This window comes from Populus nigra, chromosome 6 (assembly GCF_951802175.1).
Source record: "Populus nigra chromosome 6, ddPopNigr1.1, whole genome shotgun sequence".
Taxonomy (NCBI): domain Eukaryota; kingdom Viridiplantae; phylum Streptophyta; class Magnoliopsida; order Malpighiales; family Salicaceae; genus Populus; species Populus nigra.
Window position 1 is genome coordinate 15094905 of NC_084857.1, and position 20058 is coordinate 15114962.

General features: G+C 31.4%; 2 protein-coding genes across 2 annotated transcripts; one reads left to right on the plus strand and one right to left on the minus strand.

Moving 5' to 3' along the window:
• Positions 1-460: 460 nt before the first annotated feature.
• Positions 461-4784, minus strand: LOC133697931 (protein neprosin-like). Its single transcript, XM_062120763.1, has 7 exons — positions 4018-4784; positions 3816-3902; positions 3497-3709; positions 2487-2651; positions 2140-2193; positions 1876-2022; positions 461-1106 (listed from the first exon to the last, which is right to left on the minus strand). Exons 1-7 carry the CDS (start codon positions 4402-4404, stop codon positions 729-731), a joined length of 1431 nt encoding a protein of 476 aa, XP_061976747.1. The 5' UTR covers positions 4405-4784; the 3' UTR covers positions 461-728.
• Positions 4785-18960: 14176 nt separating this feature from the next.
• On the plus strand, positions 18961-20011 carry LOC133697811 (uncharacterized). Its single transcript, XM_062120605.1, has 2 exons — positions 18961-19243; positions 19321-20011. Exons 1-2 carry the CDS (start codon positions 18963-18965, stop codon positions 19763-19765), a joined length of 726 nt encoding a protein of 241 aa, XP_061976589.1. The 5' UTR covers positions 18961-18962; the 3' UTR covers positions 19766-20011.
• Positions 20012-20058: the final 47 nt, after the last annotated feature.

A 20058-nucleotide genomic window follows, 5' to 3' on the forward strand; every position in this document is an offset into this window, starting at 1 on the left:
TTGTTAGCTGGCGTGAGCTTTAAGTAGGATAAATTATTTTTATATATTTTATATCCACTGAATGTCAAGGAATTTGACCCTCGTTAGATTATTATCTCTATCAGGGTAAGAGCAGCAGAAACAGAAGATGTAGATTTCAAGATTCCAGGCATAGCCCATCAAAATGAGCAGTACTGTCAAGGAAGGTAGCGATAACTTGTGTGCCTGAAAGAAGCAATCTCTCGGTTTCCACCGATGAAGCCCCGCCAAATACGAAAGGTTAATGTTATTTTCGGAGGACCCATGATCTCATGTGCAGGATTTATGAACCTGTTGAGACAGTGGTTAGCTATCTCCATTTGAGAGTGGTCCAGTCATTGAATTGAATGCTCCTACTTCATGTTACAGACAAGTACAAAGTTGCCACTCTCTACATTCTTGATCAAAATCTTGCGTACAAAGACAATAGAGGGGACTAAAATTGATCACAAACCATAGTATATTCACTAATATTTCTTGTTCTTTTGTTTTTTCCCCACATTTACATCAGTACCTAGAGGAGGTATACTTGATAAATCGCCTAATGACTGTTAGCTGAGAAGAAAGGCAAAACAATTTGGATTAACAAGGAGATAAATATAAGAATAGCCCAAACCGACTGAGTGATCTCGAGATGAAACCCATATCACCCAACAAGAAAAAATAGGAAGAAAAAAGAAGAAAAAATCCCACCCTATACCATTAATCCCTTAGGGACATCGCACATTTCTTCCAGGTCCTCCATAGTAAAAATAATTACCCCAAACTCTATTAATACCTCCTTGTATATCATAGCAATTCGGATGATCAGCCAACACCCGTAGATTTGACAATGGAATTAAGTTATTGTCCCAATCAACAACCTGCAAATTTCTAAAATACGAGGCTTTTCCAAAACCTTCTCCTGCAAAGTGGCCACTTCCCATTTGTGTAGAAGTGTGGAATCCTGATGGCCTAGAGTTAACAATCTCTCCACCAAATTGTACCATGCTTGCATGATCCCTTAGGTGAGTGAACAAAAATGATGGCCAATACCCTACTAGAACCCCATTTCCGAATTCTAGCCACCAATTTCCATGTTTTGGATCCTGCACAAAAGTGAATTTAAATCGTTGTTAATGTTTCTTTGATATCACACAAGAATTATATAAAAATGCTCCTTGTAAAAAAGAGGGTGTAAAAGAAGGAAATCCAGTTTCTGCTAGGGACCAAAAACATGATGATTTTCTATTTTTCTTACTCACTAAGCCAGGTTGTTAAACAATTATGTAAGAAATTATAAGAAAAAAAAAGGTAAAAATACTGATGATAAAGTATAAAAAGAGAGCGTATAGAGGGGGTCATGCGTCAGGAAGCTAGCTCTTTTACTAAGGAAAAGAAGAGAATCTAATAAAGCAGAAAAAGCAGAAGGGAATTACAGACACTGTTTGAAGTTACGAGTGCACGCCAATTTTGGCCCATGTATGTTAGAGCTGCATTATGTTATAAAGTCAGTGGTATTTGATAATATTGTCTCCTAGTAGCTAGGGTCCATCATTGACCATCCGATCGGAGACCAACGGAGTTTCTTTTGCAAAACCTTTTTACATCATAGTTAAAAGTAATCGCACTGGATGGTTTAAAATCTAATTAAGATCACCCATCACTGAATTTTTCTGGTTTTTTTTTTAATAAATTGTGGGTCTAAAATTATCTTGGCAGCGGATGCTAGATTACAATCCACGCATCACATAAATGGTACGCTAATCTTTATTATCTTGTAAGAATTTTATTCTTCTTCACTCTAATTCTCTATATAAGGATACAAGTGACTAGTTTCATATCTGGAAGGGGAAAAAACAAAGAATTTAATTTTACCTTCCAAACCAATAAGCTAATATCGAACTGTCCTCCACTGTAGGAAGATGTTGGAGAGATAGCAGCCCCAATAGCAATTCTACTGTTGGTTTGAACAAAGCCTGAGCATAGCAAGTTGTAGCATCCAGTCGCTTGATAAGCGTCAGTCTGTAGTTAGAAATTAAGGTATTAGTTACAAAGTCGTCATGATTAATGTTACAGTTGAAGGTAGGAGTAGATGGAGAGAGGAGAAGAAGCCAAGTTTTATAGCATATATATACTCACAGTCCAGTATGTAAAGAACCGTGGATAGTTGTCACCGTATAGTTCTGGGCTAACCTGCAGATAAATATTTAATGCAATGGCTACATCAAAAAACAATAATGGAGTTGAGAGGTGGTTGAGTTCTGAGAACTGCTTTGAATGTGATTATGTGAATACAAGATGTTAAGCAGTCTGTTTCAAAATCTACGGTGTTTCTATAATTCATAAGTCATGTGTGTGATGAACATATGCAAAGGTAAAGACTTGGTTATTGAAGAAAAAATGAAAATAATTAAGAAAGAGAGTAATTTATTGCTAGTAGATTTCTTGAAAAGCACTTGTCGTGGGAGATCAGTTCTTTATTATACCTGCCAGCCAGCTTCAATGGTATTGAGATCATCGCCAAATGAACCAGAAATGACCCACATTTGTGACAAGCTGAATTCATATTGGTTAGAAACCCTGGGTGCCCACACATTTATGCTGGCTTTTGCTCCATAATACTGATCGCCGGTCACATATCCAACCGCATGCTGTAACCCAACAGTTTGAAAGCAAAGGACAATAAATATACGCTGGAAACTTCAAGTGTTAAGCCTACAGTCCTTTTCAAGATAATAATATCAGTGGCCCTTGAGGTTTAATAGCCTTATATACTTGATGGTACCATGCATGAATCTGAATAGCTAGATTATATGTGTTCTCTTTTCTTTTTCTTTGAATTTGGCGGGTCTGTCAGGTTAATTCACAGAGCTTGATCTTCTAGGCAATATTAGATCATAGTTCGTACATAGAGTCAAAAGAGAGCTCATTGACCAAAAACGATTTAGTTCAAAAAAAGTGAAGTAAAATGGTGAAAGTCTGAATTCTATGAATAGAAATCTGATTATGTTTTTTCTTTTCTTTTATGGTAGAATAAAAGAACAGCCAGCAGCCAGAATTCCTTTTTTTCTCATGATGGGAAACGCATGCAGATTACATATAATTGGATATTATATATCAAATCTTACATCAAATCAAATTGCATATCACCATTTAAACATGAAAAGAAAAAAAGAACAATAAGGGAGGAATTCCCTTTGTTTTAATAAATCTGAAGGCTTTAAGAATTCCAAAAAGCAGTTTTTTTGTTTCTCTTAAGCTCTTAATCTTTCTTTGTGTTTCTAATACGATGGTTGCCTTCAGAAAAAGCAACATGAAAAAAGAATAGACAGACAGCAGGTCTGACGGACCTTCACCATTTTGTTTGACCACTTTCTTTTGTGTTGTTGAGTTCATCAAGGCTTAACCAACAGGAAAGGAAGGGAAAAGAAGAGAAAGAAAATACATGTTTTGTTTCTCCTCTTCTAATGTGAGTAATTCTTATTTGGATACTAACCTCATGGCCATTGCTGTTAGTGTCTCTTCTAACATGCCTTCTTAGTTTTCTGCCAAATCTTCGAACGGAGCTTGCTCTTAGCATGTCTTGTTCAGTTGTTCTTCTGATAGGAACTGTCCCTTCTGGGCACGATTCACCAGACAAACCCCACGATTGAAAATTCTCCGTTACCATGCCTGATGGATCATGACCTTTAGGTCTCTCTGGAGGCTCCTGCAAAAAATTAAATACAAAACATCATGTATTAGTTCAGCTTGAAAGGAAGAATTTCCCAAGAAGAATTCGAAATGTATGAAGTAGTACGCTAAAATTCAAGTACCAACGGTTTTTGTCCTTTCAGTTGAGGGTGATCAAAAGCTGGTTGCAGATGGGACAAAACACAGTCTATAAGATCACCATCAGGACTCTGCAGTGACAAACAAGAACCAAACAACTACATGTTAAACCTCCAAGAACAGAACAGAAACAGGGGAAATGAAGTCAAATGGGGTTATATAGTATTAGGGACAAGAGTCGAATGCCTGAATTGACTTGACAGCAGGCTTGTTAATCTTATCAAGACGCTGTCTTATAATCTTCAACTTTTGTAACTCTTCTTGGGGTCGGAAAGTTTGGTTGGTTGCATGGCCACTGCGGGTTTCCGAGGAGAAAACTGGACAGATATTTGAAGAAGCAACAAGAAGAAAGCATAAAAAAACCGAAATGATTGATGACATCTTCTTATAACACCAACTAGAAGCCATGTTTGAGAAATTTCCCTGTCCTGTTTCTTTTGCCAAATCTGCAGTCGTTGTAGTATTTGTTTGTTGTGTACATTGATGCTGTCTTCTTCTGTGATCAAAATAACCCCGTCTATTCCTAGTTCTTGTATCCATCCAGCACATAATCACCATTCTAAGCAACCGCATTCAATTTCTCACCATTTCCAAAGCTCTTGAACCCCCAAAAATAACAAAACTAAGGCTTCTCTCCTCTCTTTATCTGTGTTTCTTATCTCTCTCTCCCTCTCTATCCTCTCGTCCTCGCAGCTTCTAAAACTCCACCTTGGTTTTATGTGTCTGACACCTTGAGTTTCTAAGCACGAGCTGATTAAAATAACAACACACTGTTGGGATGGGTTTTCTTAAAGTTTTGCCCATCTGGTCGTTGAGTTATAAATACTGGGAAGTGATGAAATCATGCTTAGTTTTTCTTTTTTTTCCTTTTTTTTTTGTAAATATAGTACTAAATTGGAAAGGAGAGAGGGAGAGGGTATGTTTCCAGCCTCCTATACAAGTACTGAAACTTTAGCTTTTGTGTGAATTTTATAGGGGTTACTGAGTTCTGTTATTCTTTACTTTGGTTTTGAGGATAGATCCTTCCCTTTCTCACTTCAAATTATTAAAATTACACTTGACTCTGCGTTTTCAAGGTTCTTTGCTTTGATGTGTTTCTCTTTCTCACTTCCCTAGATGTTCTTTGTGTCAGCAACTCTGTTTTTACGATTCTCCAATTTAATTAATTTCCGTTATTTAACAGAACAGAGTTAACCTATTCCATCAACCTAAATCTCGTTTTATCCTTAATTTTCTAGGTTTGGATAATTTTGATAACAAATAAATAAAAAAATTAAATTCACATATTGCTGCCAATAAGTGTTTCTTCATCGTGTTTGTGAACACGGTACAAAACATGTTTTTTAAAAAATTTAATTTAAAAAAAAACAAATTAATTTTTGTGTGTGTTTTGAATCATTTTGATGCGCTGATTTCAAAAATAATTTTTAAAAAATTAAAAATCATTATTTTGATACATTTCAACATGAAAAATATTTTAAAAAACAATCACAACCACACTCTCAAACAAATTCTAATAGCTCGCTTTTAACGAACAATAAAAAATGAGGATTAACCTTTTTTTTTTATATAGCTGCATTAAATTAATAATTTTTAATGATTTTGAGTTACTAATGTTAATGTTAAGAATTTAAAACTAAATTGAAAAAAATATTATTTTAATATATTTTTAATTAAAAAAAATACTATACACCATATATATATATATATTATCAAACACATTCTAAATCTACTCCAACCGCAAACAATTTGAAACCCTAGCTAGATACACAACTAGGCATGATTTAGTGGTTGAAACCTAGCAGCTTCCTTTCTTGAAATAGATTGGGTTTTAGTGAATTCACTTTATTCGACTTTTATTCTTTAGCTTAAGACCTAACGGGCTTTCTGGTGAAAAAATCCCGAGCTAAATAGCTCTAAATTTTATGTAAACTATTAAACAACTTATTAGAAACATTATAGTAAATTAAAAAATGTCACCAATTATCTAGGGATGCCTTCAATGCCAAGTAACATGAACTAGGGCGTGTGTCCATGCATGAAACTATATAAACAGTTCTACATATATAATTTATCTAATTACTTCATATTTTATTTTTTTTAGATTCGAGAAACCCCATCCCAGAAATTATAACATTTACTTCATTTTAATTAATTATAACAATCTGTCTATACAACGTTTAAATTGTGAGACCTTTTGAAGTTCTAGAGACATTCTTAGAGTTTTCTATATCTAAATTATTGTTTTTTCAACCACATAATTAAGTTTTTAAATCAAGTTTTGAAAGTAAAAGTTTTTTAACCAAATAGGTGTTTTTTTAAAACAACCATTTTCCGCGTTTCTTCAACAAACAATATGTATTTAATTTTAATAAATAATAATTAATTTCATTTATATATTTTTTAAAATACATTATTTATTTCATTAATGGTCATAATTCATTGAATTGAACATAATCTTCTATAAATTCTCCACAAGAAAAATACATTTTCAACCAAAATTCATATATCTTTACAACATCAATTTTCAACCAAAATAAAAAATAATTTAAAAAATAACCAACACGATATTAAATCTTTTTAACTCCTCGGTATTTCTTGTAACTATGCCTTTCCAGTATTTCACTGTCCCTTTTTAGTGTTCTGGCAATGATACCTACCACTTCCCCTTTAATATTTCTTATTTTGATTGTGTTTTTCCAACTCTCTCGCCTTCAGCTAGCCTTGCCCCTGAAAAAATTTATTTAATTTATATCTCTAGATTTAAAAATTTATTTTAAAAAAATAGGTTCCTTAAATAAAAAAAATTTAGATTCTATCTTGTTATTTAAAGAGAAAGTTAAATATCAAGTGACAATGCTTGACAATTCAAATTTCCCATTAATAAAATATGATAATGTCACATGTTCTTTCATTGATTTATGATAATAAAATATTCGTTTACACATTTAATTTAAAGAAAAATCATATTTTAAGAAATTAAAAAACCCTGTTTATCATATTAAATGCTGTTAAAAAATCATAATTCATCAATATTGTGGAAAGGACCATAAAATATAACCCATGCCTTGTGGCTGCCAGGATTTTGAGATCTAAACGTGTTTGGTATTTTTGGTATAAGTTATTTTTTAAATTAATTTTTATTTGAAATTTATTAATATAATATTTTTTAATTTTTAATATTAGTACATGAGAAAACATTAAAATATTAATTTAAAACTAAAATAAAATTAAAAAAAAATGGCAGAACAACAGTGCCAAGCGAGGGGTATCGATATTGTATTAGAAAGCTGTGAGCAAAGCATCTTATAATGAGTGTGGGTTGTGATGTTCGAGTGGTAGTGGATTATTATTATTTATTTATTTTTATTTTTTTGGTAATTTGAGGTGTTTGAGTCAGTTTACACGCATTATAACTAATTTTTGGATTCACTGAACACCCTACAAGCTCAATAAACATATAAGATACTGCGGAAATAACAGACATAAAACTTGAATTCAAATTACAAAAATAAAGAAACGTTACCTCTGCCGCTGGGCACCAAAAATTATTATTAATTATACTTGAATTAAGCCAAGACGTACTGCCGGAGACTAGAATTTGGAGATTAGGATGAAAATTAGTGATTTATTTTAAAGACTGAAACCGAATCATTGCGACCTATTGCTGCTTAGTCCCACCAATTTATTTATTTATTTTCTCGTACACCTCAATCTTTCCTCTTTCTAATGATTTTTTTAGCTGTCATTAGGGGCGGATTTAGGATTGATAGGTTAGAATTATTACTCTACTAAATATTATTTTATTTAACCAAACTATTATATCAAAATTGATGTAAGCCAGTCGTAAAATAGTCCATACTATTATTTCACTCGCACTTCATTGTGGATCATGTAATACGTTTTGAAAAAAAAATTATAAATAGAATGGCCTATACATATATTTAATTAAATAAATTAAAAATTATTTGTGTCAATAAATATAAAAAAAATATTAAAATATTTATTTGGCTCATCTAGCTACAGGTCGAATAATTTTTTTTCTAACATAAATAAATTAATATGTAGGCGTTATTGATATTTTTTTTTACAGTGAGTAAAAAATATAATTGTAAATAAAAAAATTAATGTTTACATATAATAAAATATAGTAAAGATCAGATACGGTAATAAAAATATGTAACATCTCAAGTTTATTTTTAATGTAGTAGAAAAATAAGATAATGTTGCAATTGCTATACTGAAACACTATTTCCTTTATCTTTGTATAATAATTTTTCAAAAAACAAAAAGTATAGGGAAAAAAAAGAAAAAATTACAAAAGAATGAAGATAAAAACAAAGAAGAATTGTATAAATATGCTAAGTGTAGAGTGATAAATATTTCAGGTGTAAATAATAAAAAATAATATTTTTTCCAAAAACAATGTGAAGAAAAAAAAGGGGAAAAACTTAAAAAATGTTAGAAAACAATAAAAATAAGAAAAAAATGGTGATGAATTGGCCAAGTGTAAAATGATAAATTAGGAAGTATAAAGAGAAAAAGTAATATAACAAAAACTTGTTTTTTTTTTAAAAAAAAAAACAGATTTGCCACCACTATGGTGAAAAAATTGGAGAAAATTCAATTATGTTATTTCTATAGTAAAACCGTGTTTCCTTTTAGTATATACTATACTGGGAACTCATGCTACGCCGCGAGCCGATAGTGTTTTGAAAGAATCAAGAAGAACTCGATACTCGAGTTATTAACTTGACTATATCAAATAAGATCAATTAATTTAATAATATGATTTTAATCGAAGGTAACAATAGAAAAAGAATAGTAAAAAAACACTTGGAAATGATAAACAAAAAATGAATCATCGATATCATATCTATAAGGAGAAGAAAGAAAAAATTGTAGGAGACCCACCGCTACTTGACCATAGACATCGCCTGCAACCAAAAAAGCTTGCTGAGTTGGTTTAAACTTCACTGCAAAAGGATACAAAACGACATCGAAAGAGATTGCATGGTTTGATAGAGTAATGTCATATAAAAACAAATTGAACAAAACACAGTGAAATGAGTATTTATTTATATTCAAATAATTAATTCTATTTAATATATATATATATATATATATATATATATATATATATATATATATATATATATAACAAAGAACAAAACATGAAAGACTCTAGATAACCCAACTAAATTAAAAAAAGATGAAGAAAACATATATAAAAATAACACAGAGCTTATTCTTCAAAAAAATAAATATCAAATAATAAAATCTTAAAAAAAACATTAGCTTAAAAGAATAATAAAAAGAAAAGGCAACCCCTAGCAAACATCCTTAAATTTGGTTAATTTTCCAAACTGAAATATGTGAAATTCTAAAATAAGGTTAATCAAGAAGCTCAAATTTAAATCAATTTAATGTTGAAGAATTAAATGAATGTAAAAAAAAACACAACAAAAAATTTTAGCAAAGCAAAAAAAAATCAAAAGAATAAAGATGAAATCTTGTAGGAAAAAAAATGATTGAGGGTGAAATCGTCAAAAAAATACACTATAGAAATTATCTCATTTGACATAAATAACAATTAAAAGAATGGGGACTAAATAAGATAAATTTATAAAATCAAATAAGGATGAAATTTAAAAAAAAAATTAATTTTCATAAGTTATTTCAAATAAAAGAAATATCAACTAAAAGATTAGGGACTAAACAATAAATAAATAGAAGTAAAAAAAAATAAATGAGGATGAAATTGAAACAAATTTAGATTTTTTTAAGTTATTTAAAATAAAACAAATATCAACCTAAAGATTAGAGATAGAATGAAAAACAAAGAGAAGCTAAGGTGCCAATTTGAGAAATTGTACGACAGGGTGCAATAGTCCAAGGAGATAAAGGAAAAAAAGAAGAAAAAATAGAAATGGCGACTAAAGTCAAATCGAAGCTTTGTTTTCTGCATGCGCTATTTCTATATGGAAGAGACATCAAGATGATTCTAATGACGCCTTAGAATGACATTTTGGTCGTTGAAATCAACCGCATACACCGTCCAAAGATGATGGAGCGGCTAATGTGTGCCTAGAACATACATCCCTTTAATTTATTTAAAGACAAAACTAACCCCCACATTACCCAATAACCAAAAAAAAAAAAACCAATAATACAATAACCAAAATACCCTTAGATCCAAAGCATAAAAAATTAAAACTCATGAGCAAAGAGATATTTTTACCATGCAAATAAAAATAATAAGACAAAAACACCACTCCTCTAGCCAAAGTACTTTTGCATATAAGGTTAAATTAATTATTTTATTGTGCACTTTATAAGTAAAAATAATAGTTTACTAAGGTAACATTTGATTATTGTTGGAGATATAAAAATAAATACTTGGTTGGAGATATAAAAATAAATATGTCTCTAGAATAATTTTAGAGTGAATTTTAGTACTTACAAAACATGAGATGTAAAGAGGATATGTCTTCAGAGATAATATTTTTTATTTTTTATTCATAAAATATCCTTGTAAAAAACTATTAATTTCAAAATTGTTCAACTAAGACATGTAAAAATAAAAATTATTATTATTATAGTTTTAAAACCTAACGTCAGGGCTGATCTGGGCAAATCTCGAGTCACTAGTCGAGACTCTGATTGACCTAAGTCAATGTAAGAATAAAAATATTTATTATTATAGTTTTAAAATCCGATTTGGGGGTCGACTTAGGGCAAGACCTAGGTTATGAGTAAGGTTGACTATTGACTCAAGTTAATGTGAGAATAAAAGTGGTTATTATCATAGTTTTAAAACTCGACTTGGGAGTCGGTCTGGGGTAAGGCCTAGGTCACGTGTTAGAAATGTCAACCTAGGTTAATATAATATAAAATATGATTATTATCATAGTTTTAAACTTGATTTAGGGGTCAAATCGGGACAAAGTTCGGGTCATGTATTAGGAGGGTCAACTCGGGTGAATGTAAGAATAAAAAATGCTATTATTATAGTATTAAAACTCAACTTGAGGGTCAACATGAGTTGACTTAAGTCAATGTATGGATACAAATAATAATTATTATAGTTTTAAAACCCCACCAGGGACGGTTAGCCTGATTGGCTTAATTTGTTTTTAAAATAATCATAGCAACCTTATTTTAACTTTTTTTTTCAAAAAAAATTAACAGGTCTTTGACCCATGTTTTATCCTAGGTTAACCTGAGTTTTTGACCAGATCAAGTTGAGTCAATCATTTTTTTTTTAAACTCGAACAAATCTAGGTCCCAGGTCGACCTGTCAAGTCAGTCTTGATTTTATAATTAGAGTTATTATAATATCATTAATTTTAACACTCAATATAAATTAAAGTTAAAAAAAATATATAATTATTTTCTTAAATACTTGAGTTTGATAATAAAATAAATTTTTTTATATTTTATTTTGTCTTATCTATAATAACCAAATATAATATAGATAATCACTCTATCTTATATATTATTATGAACAAAATTTTATCTTCAATTTTTTTTTCTATCCTATCTCTCCTATTTTTTGTCTCTCTATCTCAAAATATTAACCGCGAAGTACTCAAAAGCATTCGCTAGCTTCTTACTGTGTAGCCAAAGAAAAAAGAAGAAGAAGTTGGTCTCAAAATCGCTAATAAACCCGGAGCAAATGGAGCATAACTAGGACAGGGCATGGTCCCCTGATGCATAAAAAATGTCGGTGATCCCCTACAGGTTACTTTGCCATATCATTAGCAGCTGTCATCCTGTCGCTCCATTGATGGTCAACCCAACACTAAAGCAGCGGCATCAGACGGTGGTCTCCGAATGACTGGAGAGACAACTATACTCTTTTGACAAAACTTGGTAAATATAATCTTTGGAAAAAGACAGAGTGATTCTCGACTTGACATGGACAGTGAAAGAATGAAACTTGTATTTTAATATTTAGAATTTGATTGTAATTTAAAGTAATTTTTATTTAAAAATATATATATTTTTTATTTTTAAGATTAGTATATCAAAATAATTTAAAAATATAAAAAAATAATTTTTAATAAAAATAAATTTTAAAATGTGAGGGAAACCACGTTCCCAAACAAAGTTTTAGTTAATTTAAATTTTAAATTTTAAATTTTAAAAAGAAAAACCTTAATGTAATCTTAAACGTGTTATACATCTCGTTATTAATTAAATATCAAATCTTTTGATTTATTTAATTTATTATTATAATCAAATCATATGTTAGAGGTATGCTTTTAAAAAATAGTTTTTACCTTTTTGATTTAATTTTTGGCATTGTGATTTTTGTTTTTTTAAAAAGAATTAATTTACTCATAAGAGATTAGTTTAATATATAGTTATGTGCAAATTAACACATAAATTTCTTCAATGAAGTAGCTAAAAGGGCTATCCTTGTTAATTATTTATAGTTCAAATCAAATCCTTTAGATCAATATCATCGATAAAAACCAAAACAAAACAGTTTTGCTTTGATGTGATCATTCAAGCTGATAATTATGCAATTTCCTTTTTGAGGGGAACTCGAAGCAAGGGAAGTTTTACAGAGAAAAAAAAAAAGTTTTGGTGTTCATAATTAGATGACCTGCCGCAATGCTATTGTGAACACAAATTTCAAAAACCATATATATATATATATATATATATATATATATATATAGAGAGAGAGAGAGAGAGAGAGAGAGAGAGAGAGAGAGAGAGGAACAAGCTAGCTAGTCATCAAATGACCAGGCCATGCGTGTGGTGGGCAGCTGAGCTTGCATAATGCGCTCACACCGAACATATATAAAACCATGTTGTTATAATAATCAAACCCTACCTACCTGGTCGGGTCGGATAGGTAGATTGAGTTAAAAAAAATAAATGAAAATTAATATAATTAAACCTAGATGACTTGATAGATAAAATCTCTATCCGTTCAAAATTTAATTTAACTTTTAATTTTTTCATCTTATGAAAGTACTTAACTTTGAATTTTCAACCACGGATCGACCAGGATACGATCTCCAAGCATATGATGTTGCTTGGCTTGACAACGTAATTTTAAGGTTTAGATGGTATTTTATATTGATTATTGTTTAATTATTATGAAATTTTATATATTAAAAATATATATTCCTTTGAAAAATGAACTAAAATTTATAAATTGACTATAGAATGTTATACAATGATCAATTTCTTTATAAAATGTTTACACAGACCAGAAACAAGAAAATAAAATTAAAAAATATATTTTTATAAAATATTTTATACAAAACAAACACCCTCTTGATAATTTATCTCTTTGAACTTGCCCCTCGATTCTTAACCAGGCGTGATATTGTTAATTTGCATGGCAAGTTAATTTTAAAGGGAGAGACCGCCGACTGGTAATATAACAGGAAAGACTGCTATAACAAGTACGGCCACCGAAGGCTTTTCACATGCCAAAGCACTTGCACATTTTTTTTACTTTTCGAAACATTTGCTCGTCACAAATTCGTCATTCACGTTCCTTTTAATTATTTCACTCCCTGTATAGCAGTATGTATTGATAATACAGAGAGACAAACTGCTTCCTGGTAGAATCTACATGTACGGGATTCAGTGTTTTCTTTTTTTCGTCATCTTGAGAGGAGGAAAGGCTGGCGTTGGTATGGCAAAAAGATGACAATAAAAAACACCAAATTGAGGAAATTTAGGATGTGTGGCTACTTTGACTATTGACCTGAAATTTATACAAGCTCAGTCAATTGTTGCTTCCCTCGGGTCCTCACCTAGGCACCTGGGAGTTTCTAATGTCGAGCAAGGAGCGCACTGTTTTTAGTCGAAGAAAAAGTTTAGCCGAAGTTTCTTGTCTAGGCACGCAAGTGATTAATCAACCTTCTGATCCATTGAAGATGATTTTTTATTAGAGGGGCCGAACGGCACTAATTTAGCGTACTCCATACCATTGAATTGTGATTGGAGACATACCTATCTGTAATCATGGTGTCTCCTACTCGAAGCCATTAATTTGGCTTGAGGGCCACACCCGTAGAGAAAGGGCCACAAGTATGAATGTTGCGAATTGACATTTCTTTCTCGATAAATTCTAATTTGACACTTCAGAGTGGAAGCAAAGTTCTTGGATGGTTGCATTGACTCTAGAAGATGAGTCGAATGACATGAGAGGTCACATCAGAGGATTTGTAATGGGTCAACATTGTTCATTGTTCATGGGTTTAATGTTATTGCATGGAACAGTAATTCTGATGATGATGCATGCAGTTGTAGCCGGAATTTTTGTCAGCAGAACCAGGTCCTCCACACACGTATGCTTCTCTTGACGATCAGCCCCTGTAGCCAGATCGTGTCCCTATCATGAATTACATATGATATGAAATTAAAATCCCTTATAATCTCTCTTATCTCTGCAATCTTCTGATCTTATTTATGGTAATTTTGAGGACGTTTTCAATCTTAGAGAACAAAACATGTTTTGGAAAAATCTGCAAAGGCTTATGTCATCTGGTGCAATGCTGAAAAGCTTGGTCGATCAAGCAATTTAGCTAGCTAGCACTAGCGATATTCAAAAGCCAGTTGACCAGGACATGACATTGTTAATGGCTTAGAGAAAGTCTGACCAAGACAAATTCATGTGCGTGATCGAGCGATAAACCCCACAAGGAAACAAAGGTGAGCTTTTTAGGACTGGACAATGGATACACACACACACACACACTCTAGAAACCTTGAAAAAGATGAGCAGATAAGAAATATGTGAAAGAGAATGTAAGGTTCAATTCCACTTCGAGTGGGCTGATCTGCTGGTCTTCACATTCAACTCTCTCCCGTAGGATAGGAATTATACCAGCCTGTTTCTTGTAATCATTATCAGAACCATAGTTCCTTGACTTAATTTACATGGGCCGCTTATTCTGGTCAGACCCTTCGGTTTATTTTTCCAAGTTTATATTTTTAAATCAGTATTTAGAAAAAAAAAAAAAAACTTATTCAGTGTTCTTAAAATAACTTGAAAAGAAAACCTTGATTTAATTGATGTATAAAGTTGATCCGAAAATGTAATGTTTCTTATTGATGGAATAAAAAATATGAAATGGTATACCTGATCACTAAAGATTTGAGAAAGTAAATAATAATAAAAATAAACACGCATGATGTTAGAAATTAGGGCCTGTATTTGATGATACATGCATATAGGTTTCATTATCCCTTACAAAAGAATAGCATCAAAGCATCTAGCTTTTGAACAGTAGCCAAAAGGTGGAAGAAAATAAAGAGAATTCCACTCGGACCCATATGAAAAGAAGAGACGGAATAGAATATCATGATAAAGAATGGTTTTGGTAATGATGAACTCAGAACCACTGGACAATATCCTTTTTTATATGTCAAAACTCCTAACATCTTCCCCTCTGCGAGTACTGTGATTTGTATACACACCAGAGCAGGAAGACATGATTCATTTGGGCGATCGTTTCTCTGAATGCGTGTAGCATAGGAGTATTTAATAGTAAAGGTTTTTGAAAGGTGAAGAAAAAGAAGATGGCAAAGGTTTCCAGGCATGGAACAGTGAGGCCAAGCAATCATTTTGTCCAGGGAGCATGGGCAGCTTTCCTAGCTAAAAATCACACGAAGAACAGCGATTGACATGTAAATGCCTAAACTATGATTTAAGGGGGTGGGTGTAGCATGCATGTTTAAGTTAATTTGCTACCAACTCGTACTTTGTTAATGTGAGCATAACATGCTGCTTAAGGTATCATTTTTATGGTCCATCTCTCCTTAAAATGGTCATGTGTATCATGATGATGTTGCTCGGACAAAGTACATCTGAATGGGAAAGCCTTTCCAGAATTGCTTGCTATGGGGAAGACACTTGAGGATTTTCATGTTGGTGTGTTTTGATTCATTTATTACCTTGCGTGCATAAACTTGTCCCAACCCGAGAACAGACCAGCTGGTTTAAGGGCTTGGTTTACAGGATAATTAATTTAAATTAATCATTTTCTTTAAAATGTTAAACTGATGTTATTTTATATTTTTTAAAAAAATAAAATCTGAATCCTGACTAGATCACAAGATGATTTTTTGGTTCGATTAGGTTAATTTTAGATTGATGTTTTTTTGACATTCAATTAAGGCCGGGGATGGGTCGAGCAGTTCCTAATTGACATGCCGAGCCGAGCCGAGCCGGTTAATAACAGTTCTTAACACCTGTGACGTGAATACAGAATCTAGCTTGCATAATTTCTTCTTTATTACATGATTAATGTTGCTAATACTGCTAAAGATCAAGTCACAGTGTCTTCGAGTTCTTTACAGGTTCAAATTATAAACAACTGAAATGGCATTGGAGTACATTCGCTTATAATGGTCCAGCCCTGAACATAATGATTCCACATAAAACTTGAACGAAGCAGATCATGACCAGAACAGAGTCATAGACAAGACAAGAAGCCCTTTACAGCCTATGGGCCCAAATTAAGCCCACCTGAGATAACGCTGTTGCCATATGGAGCCGGGCAAGAGTCCAGTCCTCTAAAAGCCCATCAATGTTAGAGCCATAATTCCCCACTTCGTGTTTAGGCTTCCATTTAAACCCTTTTTTATGCTTATGCCAATTAAAATTTTAGTGTACCTAATACACATAATTAGCTTCCCATTTACTCCTCCTTTTTTTTTTTCACCTCCTTCAATCTCGAATTCTTATTCTCAAGCAATTTAATCAAATTAGCCGTGTGTTTTTTAATTTTATTTTTTATTTTTTATTTGATGAGTATAAATAATCCAAATGGAAAGTTGCTGAATTATAACCTATAATATGATTTAAAGTTGACAAGAGCTAATCTTAATGGGTATAACTTAATCGGTCATGCTCTGAGTTTGCTCCTTAGAGGTCACTAATTTGAGTTTCATAAACTTCAAAGCTATTAGAGGTTTACATGATCGTTAATTTTAAGACCTATAAGATTAATTAAAATACGCACAGATTAATCCAACCACTCACCTTAATAAATAAATAAATAAAGTTAACAAGAGCTTAGTGAGAACACGCCTAGACGTTTTCTTTCGGAATACAGAATCGATTCTTTGGTATGTAGTATTTAAATCGGAATGATTCAAAAATCGATAGTGATACATTGTGGCTGTTTTATTGTTGATAGTTTTGGCATTTTTCTGTGTGCCAAAAAGGAAAAGAGAGTAGGCAGCTGCCAGGAACAACCACTAGTGTTTCCATGTCCAAGTGCGTCTATGGCTCCAATAAATATATATATATATATATATATATATATATATATATATATATATATATATAAATTAGTTTTTTTTTTAAGTAAAAAGAGTTTGAAAAACAAGTTGAGCAGCAAAGAATAAGTCATGATTTAAAATACAACACCTTTTTAATAAAGTTAATATAAATAAATAGATAAAAAAAAAAGAGAAAGAGAATGGGTGGTTCGGAGAATATATTAGAGATTGTTTTTCAAAGTGTTTTTTATTTAAAAATATATTAAAATAATATTTTTTATTTTATTTTTTAAAATTTATTTTTGATATCAATATATTAAAATAATTGAAAAATATTAAAAAAATAATATAAAATTTAAATTTTAATAAAAATAAATAATTCAATCTCAATTTCAAATATGTTCGAAGAGCACTCAAATTGTTAATCTACTCTTCACCTGATATCCTTGACTGAATCTTTGACCTGACAACTCTCTTAGCACTAATTGAAAGAAAATGCACCCTTGTTATGCTTTCTTTGCTGTGTATTGTGAATGGATTTATAGTTCTATTTTTCTTAATTATAAAACTTTCAAATAATATAAACTTAACATAAGATGTTTAGTATCTAAATTAAAAAACAAAAGGTATCAAAAAATATTTTCAAGAGGATTAATTTACTAATTTAATAAGAATTTTATAATTATATATATATTTCTTATCACTATATTATCTCGGCTAAATTAGAAAGACTAGTAACTGTAGATTCAATATAATTATAAGCATGGATATATATTGGTATTTGGTAATTTATAAACTTTGTAAAAGTACTTTTGTCATTTAAATTAAAAAGAGAAGTCATCCCTTCATAATTCTCAAAAAAAAAAAAAAGTGTTGATTAGGTATTCTCATACTCTTTTTAAAGAATAAACTAGTCTCATTTAAGATTTGTGACTGTCCCTCCAAATAAGTGTCGATAAAAATAACACTAATTTACAAATTTATTAAGTAATTTCAGATACTATTTAAAGCAAATTATTGAATCATTGTAATAAAAAAGAGAGAGGGAGAGGTTAAATCATAGGTGAGGATGCGAGAAATTAATTTCTTGTTAATGCACCAATAAAATATAAAAAAATTATTTAAACACCGATTAAAGAGAAATTTAATCTCAATATATGAAAACTAATTCAAAATATCATTATCACTATAACTAAAAACAAGGGAGAATTGAGAATTTTATTTTGGTTACCATATCTCATCTTAAACGTCTCCATGGATATGGACAACTGAGGTTGGAAGGCAAACTCATCAATGGGAAACAAAAGATGGTAGCTCTTTTTTTTTTCTTTTTCTTTTTCTTTTTCTTTTTCTTTTTGATGGGATCATAGCCACTTCCATAGGATCATCGAAGATTTGAATCTTAGTGTTTGTCGGGCATGGTGCCGATGCACTAAACATGTGCATTATAGCAAGTAGCAGCTACCACCATCTCTGTTTTCCTTTTTTTAAAATAAAATTAAAATAAAATGTGATGACTGCCTCTATCATTCTTGTTGCATTTCCAAAAATTATATATATCCTTTTCTTTTCTTTTTTTCTAATACAAAAAAATATAATTGATGTCATGTGAATGTTAACATTCATAAAAAAAAAATATAAACATGTAAACCTGATTTAAATTAATTTGATAATTTATTAATTTTAAACTTGATTTAGATTGGATTTTATATCAAATCGAATAAGATTTGATTTATTTAAAATTCTAATGTGAAATAATTTAACTTTTTATTTTATTTTATTTTAAATAAAATATTATGATTTGAACTATCCAACCTATAATTTAAATTTATAACCCGGGCTGGATTTTATAATTACGAGCAAGAGACATGAGACATGGTTTGTCCATAAAAGCTAGTGCAAAGTTGATGAAATTTGTTGAAGACGGAATGGAGAGTCCTTCCCCATACCACTATGCCTTAACAGCATTTCACCTCAGTTTTATTATCAACCTTGTTTTCTCTGGTCAAGCAGTTGAATCCCCGGAGTATACACTGATACACCAGCAATCAGATTTTGAGATCAGACTATACAAAGATATCTCTTGGATTTCTGCTCCTGTTCTCCAAGCAACTTCTTTTCAGAAATCTACCAAAGCTGGCTTTCACAGGTTTCCTTTCCGATTACATTATAATAAATCAGACTTTATGTATGTATGCTCTTTCTTAGTTTCTTTATGATTCTCAGGCTTTATCAGTACATTCATGGTGCAAACCTCAACTCTACTCAGCTTGCCATGACTGCTCCTGTTCTAACAACCATCACAGAGGCACCACATGGATCTTCGTTCTTCGTGAAGATGTCCCTGCCAGCTTATTACGAAGGGACCCCTCCGCAACCGAATTCTGAACTTGATTTGCAGTTGGAGAAATGGAGAGCAAAATGCATTGCAATTAGAAAGTTTTCTGGGTTTGCCAGGGATGATAACATTGGCGAAGAAGTAGAGGCTCTCGGGACCAGTCTAAATGAGCACTGGAATGGAACTTTGGAAAATAAAAGTTCCTACACGATTGCCCAGTATAATGCTTCCAACCATCTCTCTGGGCGCTTCAATGAGGTGTGGATGGCGGTTTCTGGCTTTGGTGCAGAGGGATGCTCATCTCATGGCAGCCATGATCAAGGGATATATTGATTTGCCATGCGTAGAAATTAGCAGCATCTAGACAACTGCTGATTTGGTAATGTGATTACATGATCTTGGGATGATCAGTAATTATTCTGTCCAAAACATCATCTGGACATGCCACTTATTATTGATAATAAAATGCTAATGTGATTAGATATCGGGATTTCAGGCATCATCAAACAACGAATTTAATGAATTTTGTAATCGAATTTATTAAATCCAATTTGATTATAACTACGTTAAGAAGGTTAATAGCTATGTCAATCTAATCGGATTAACCAAGTCACAAATTGATCCTA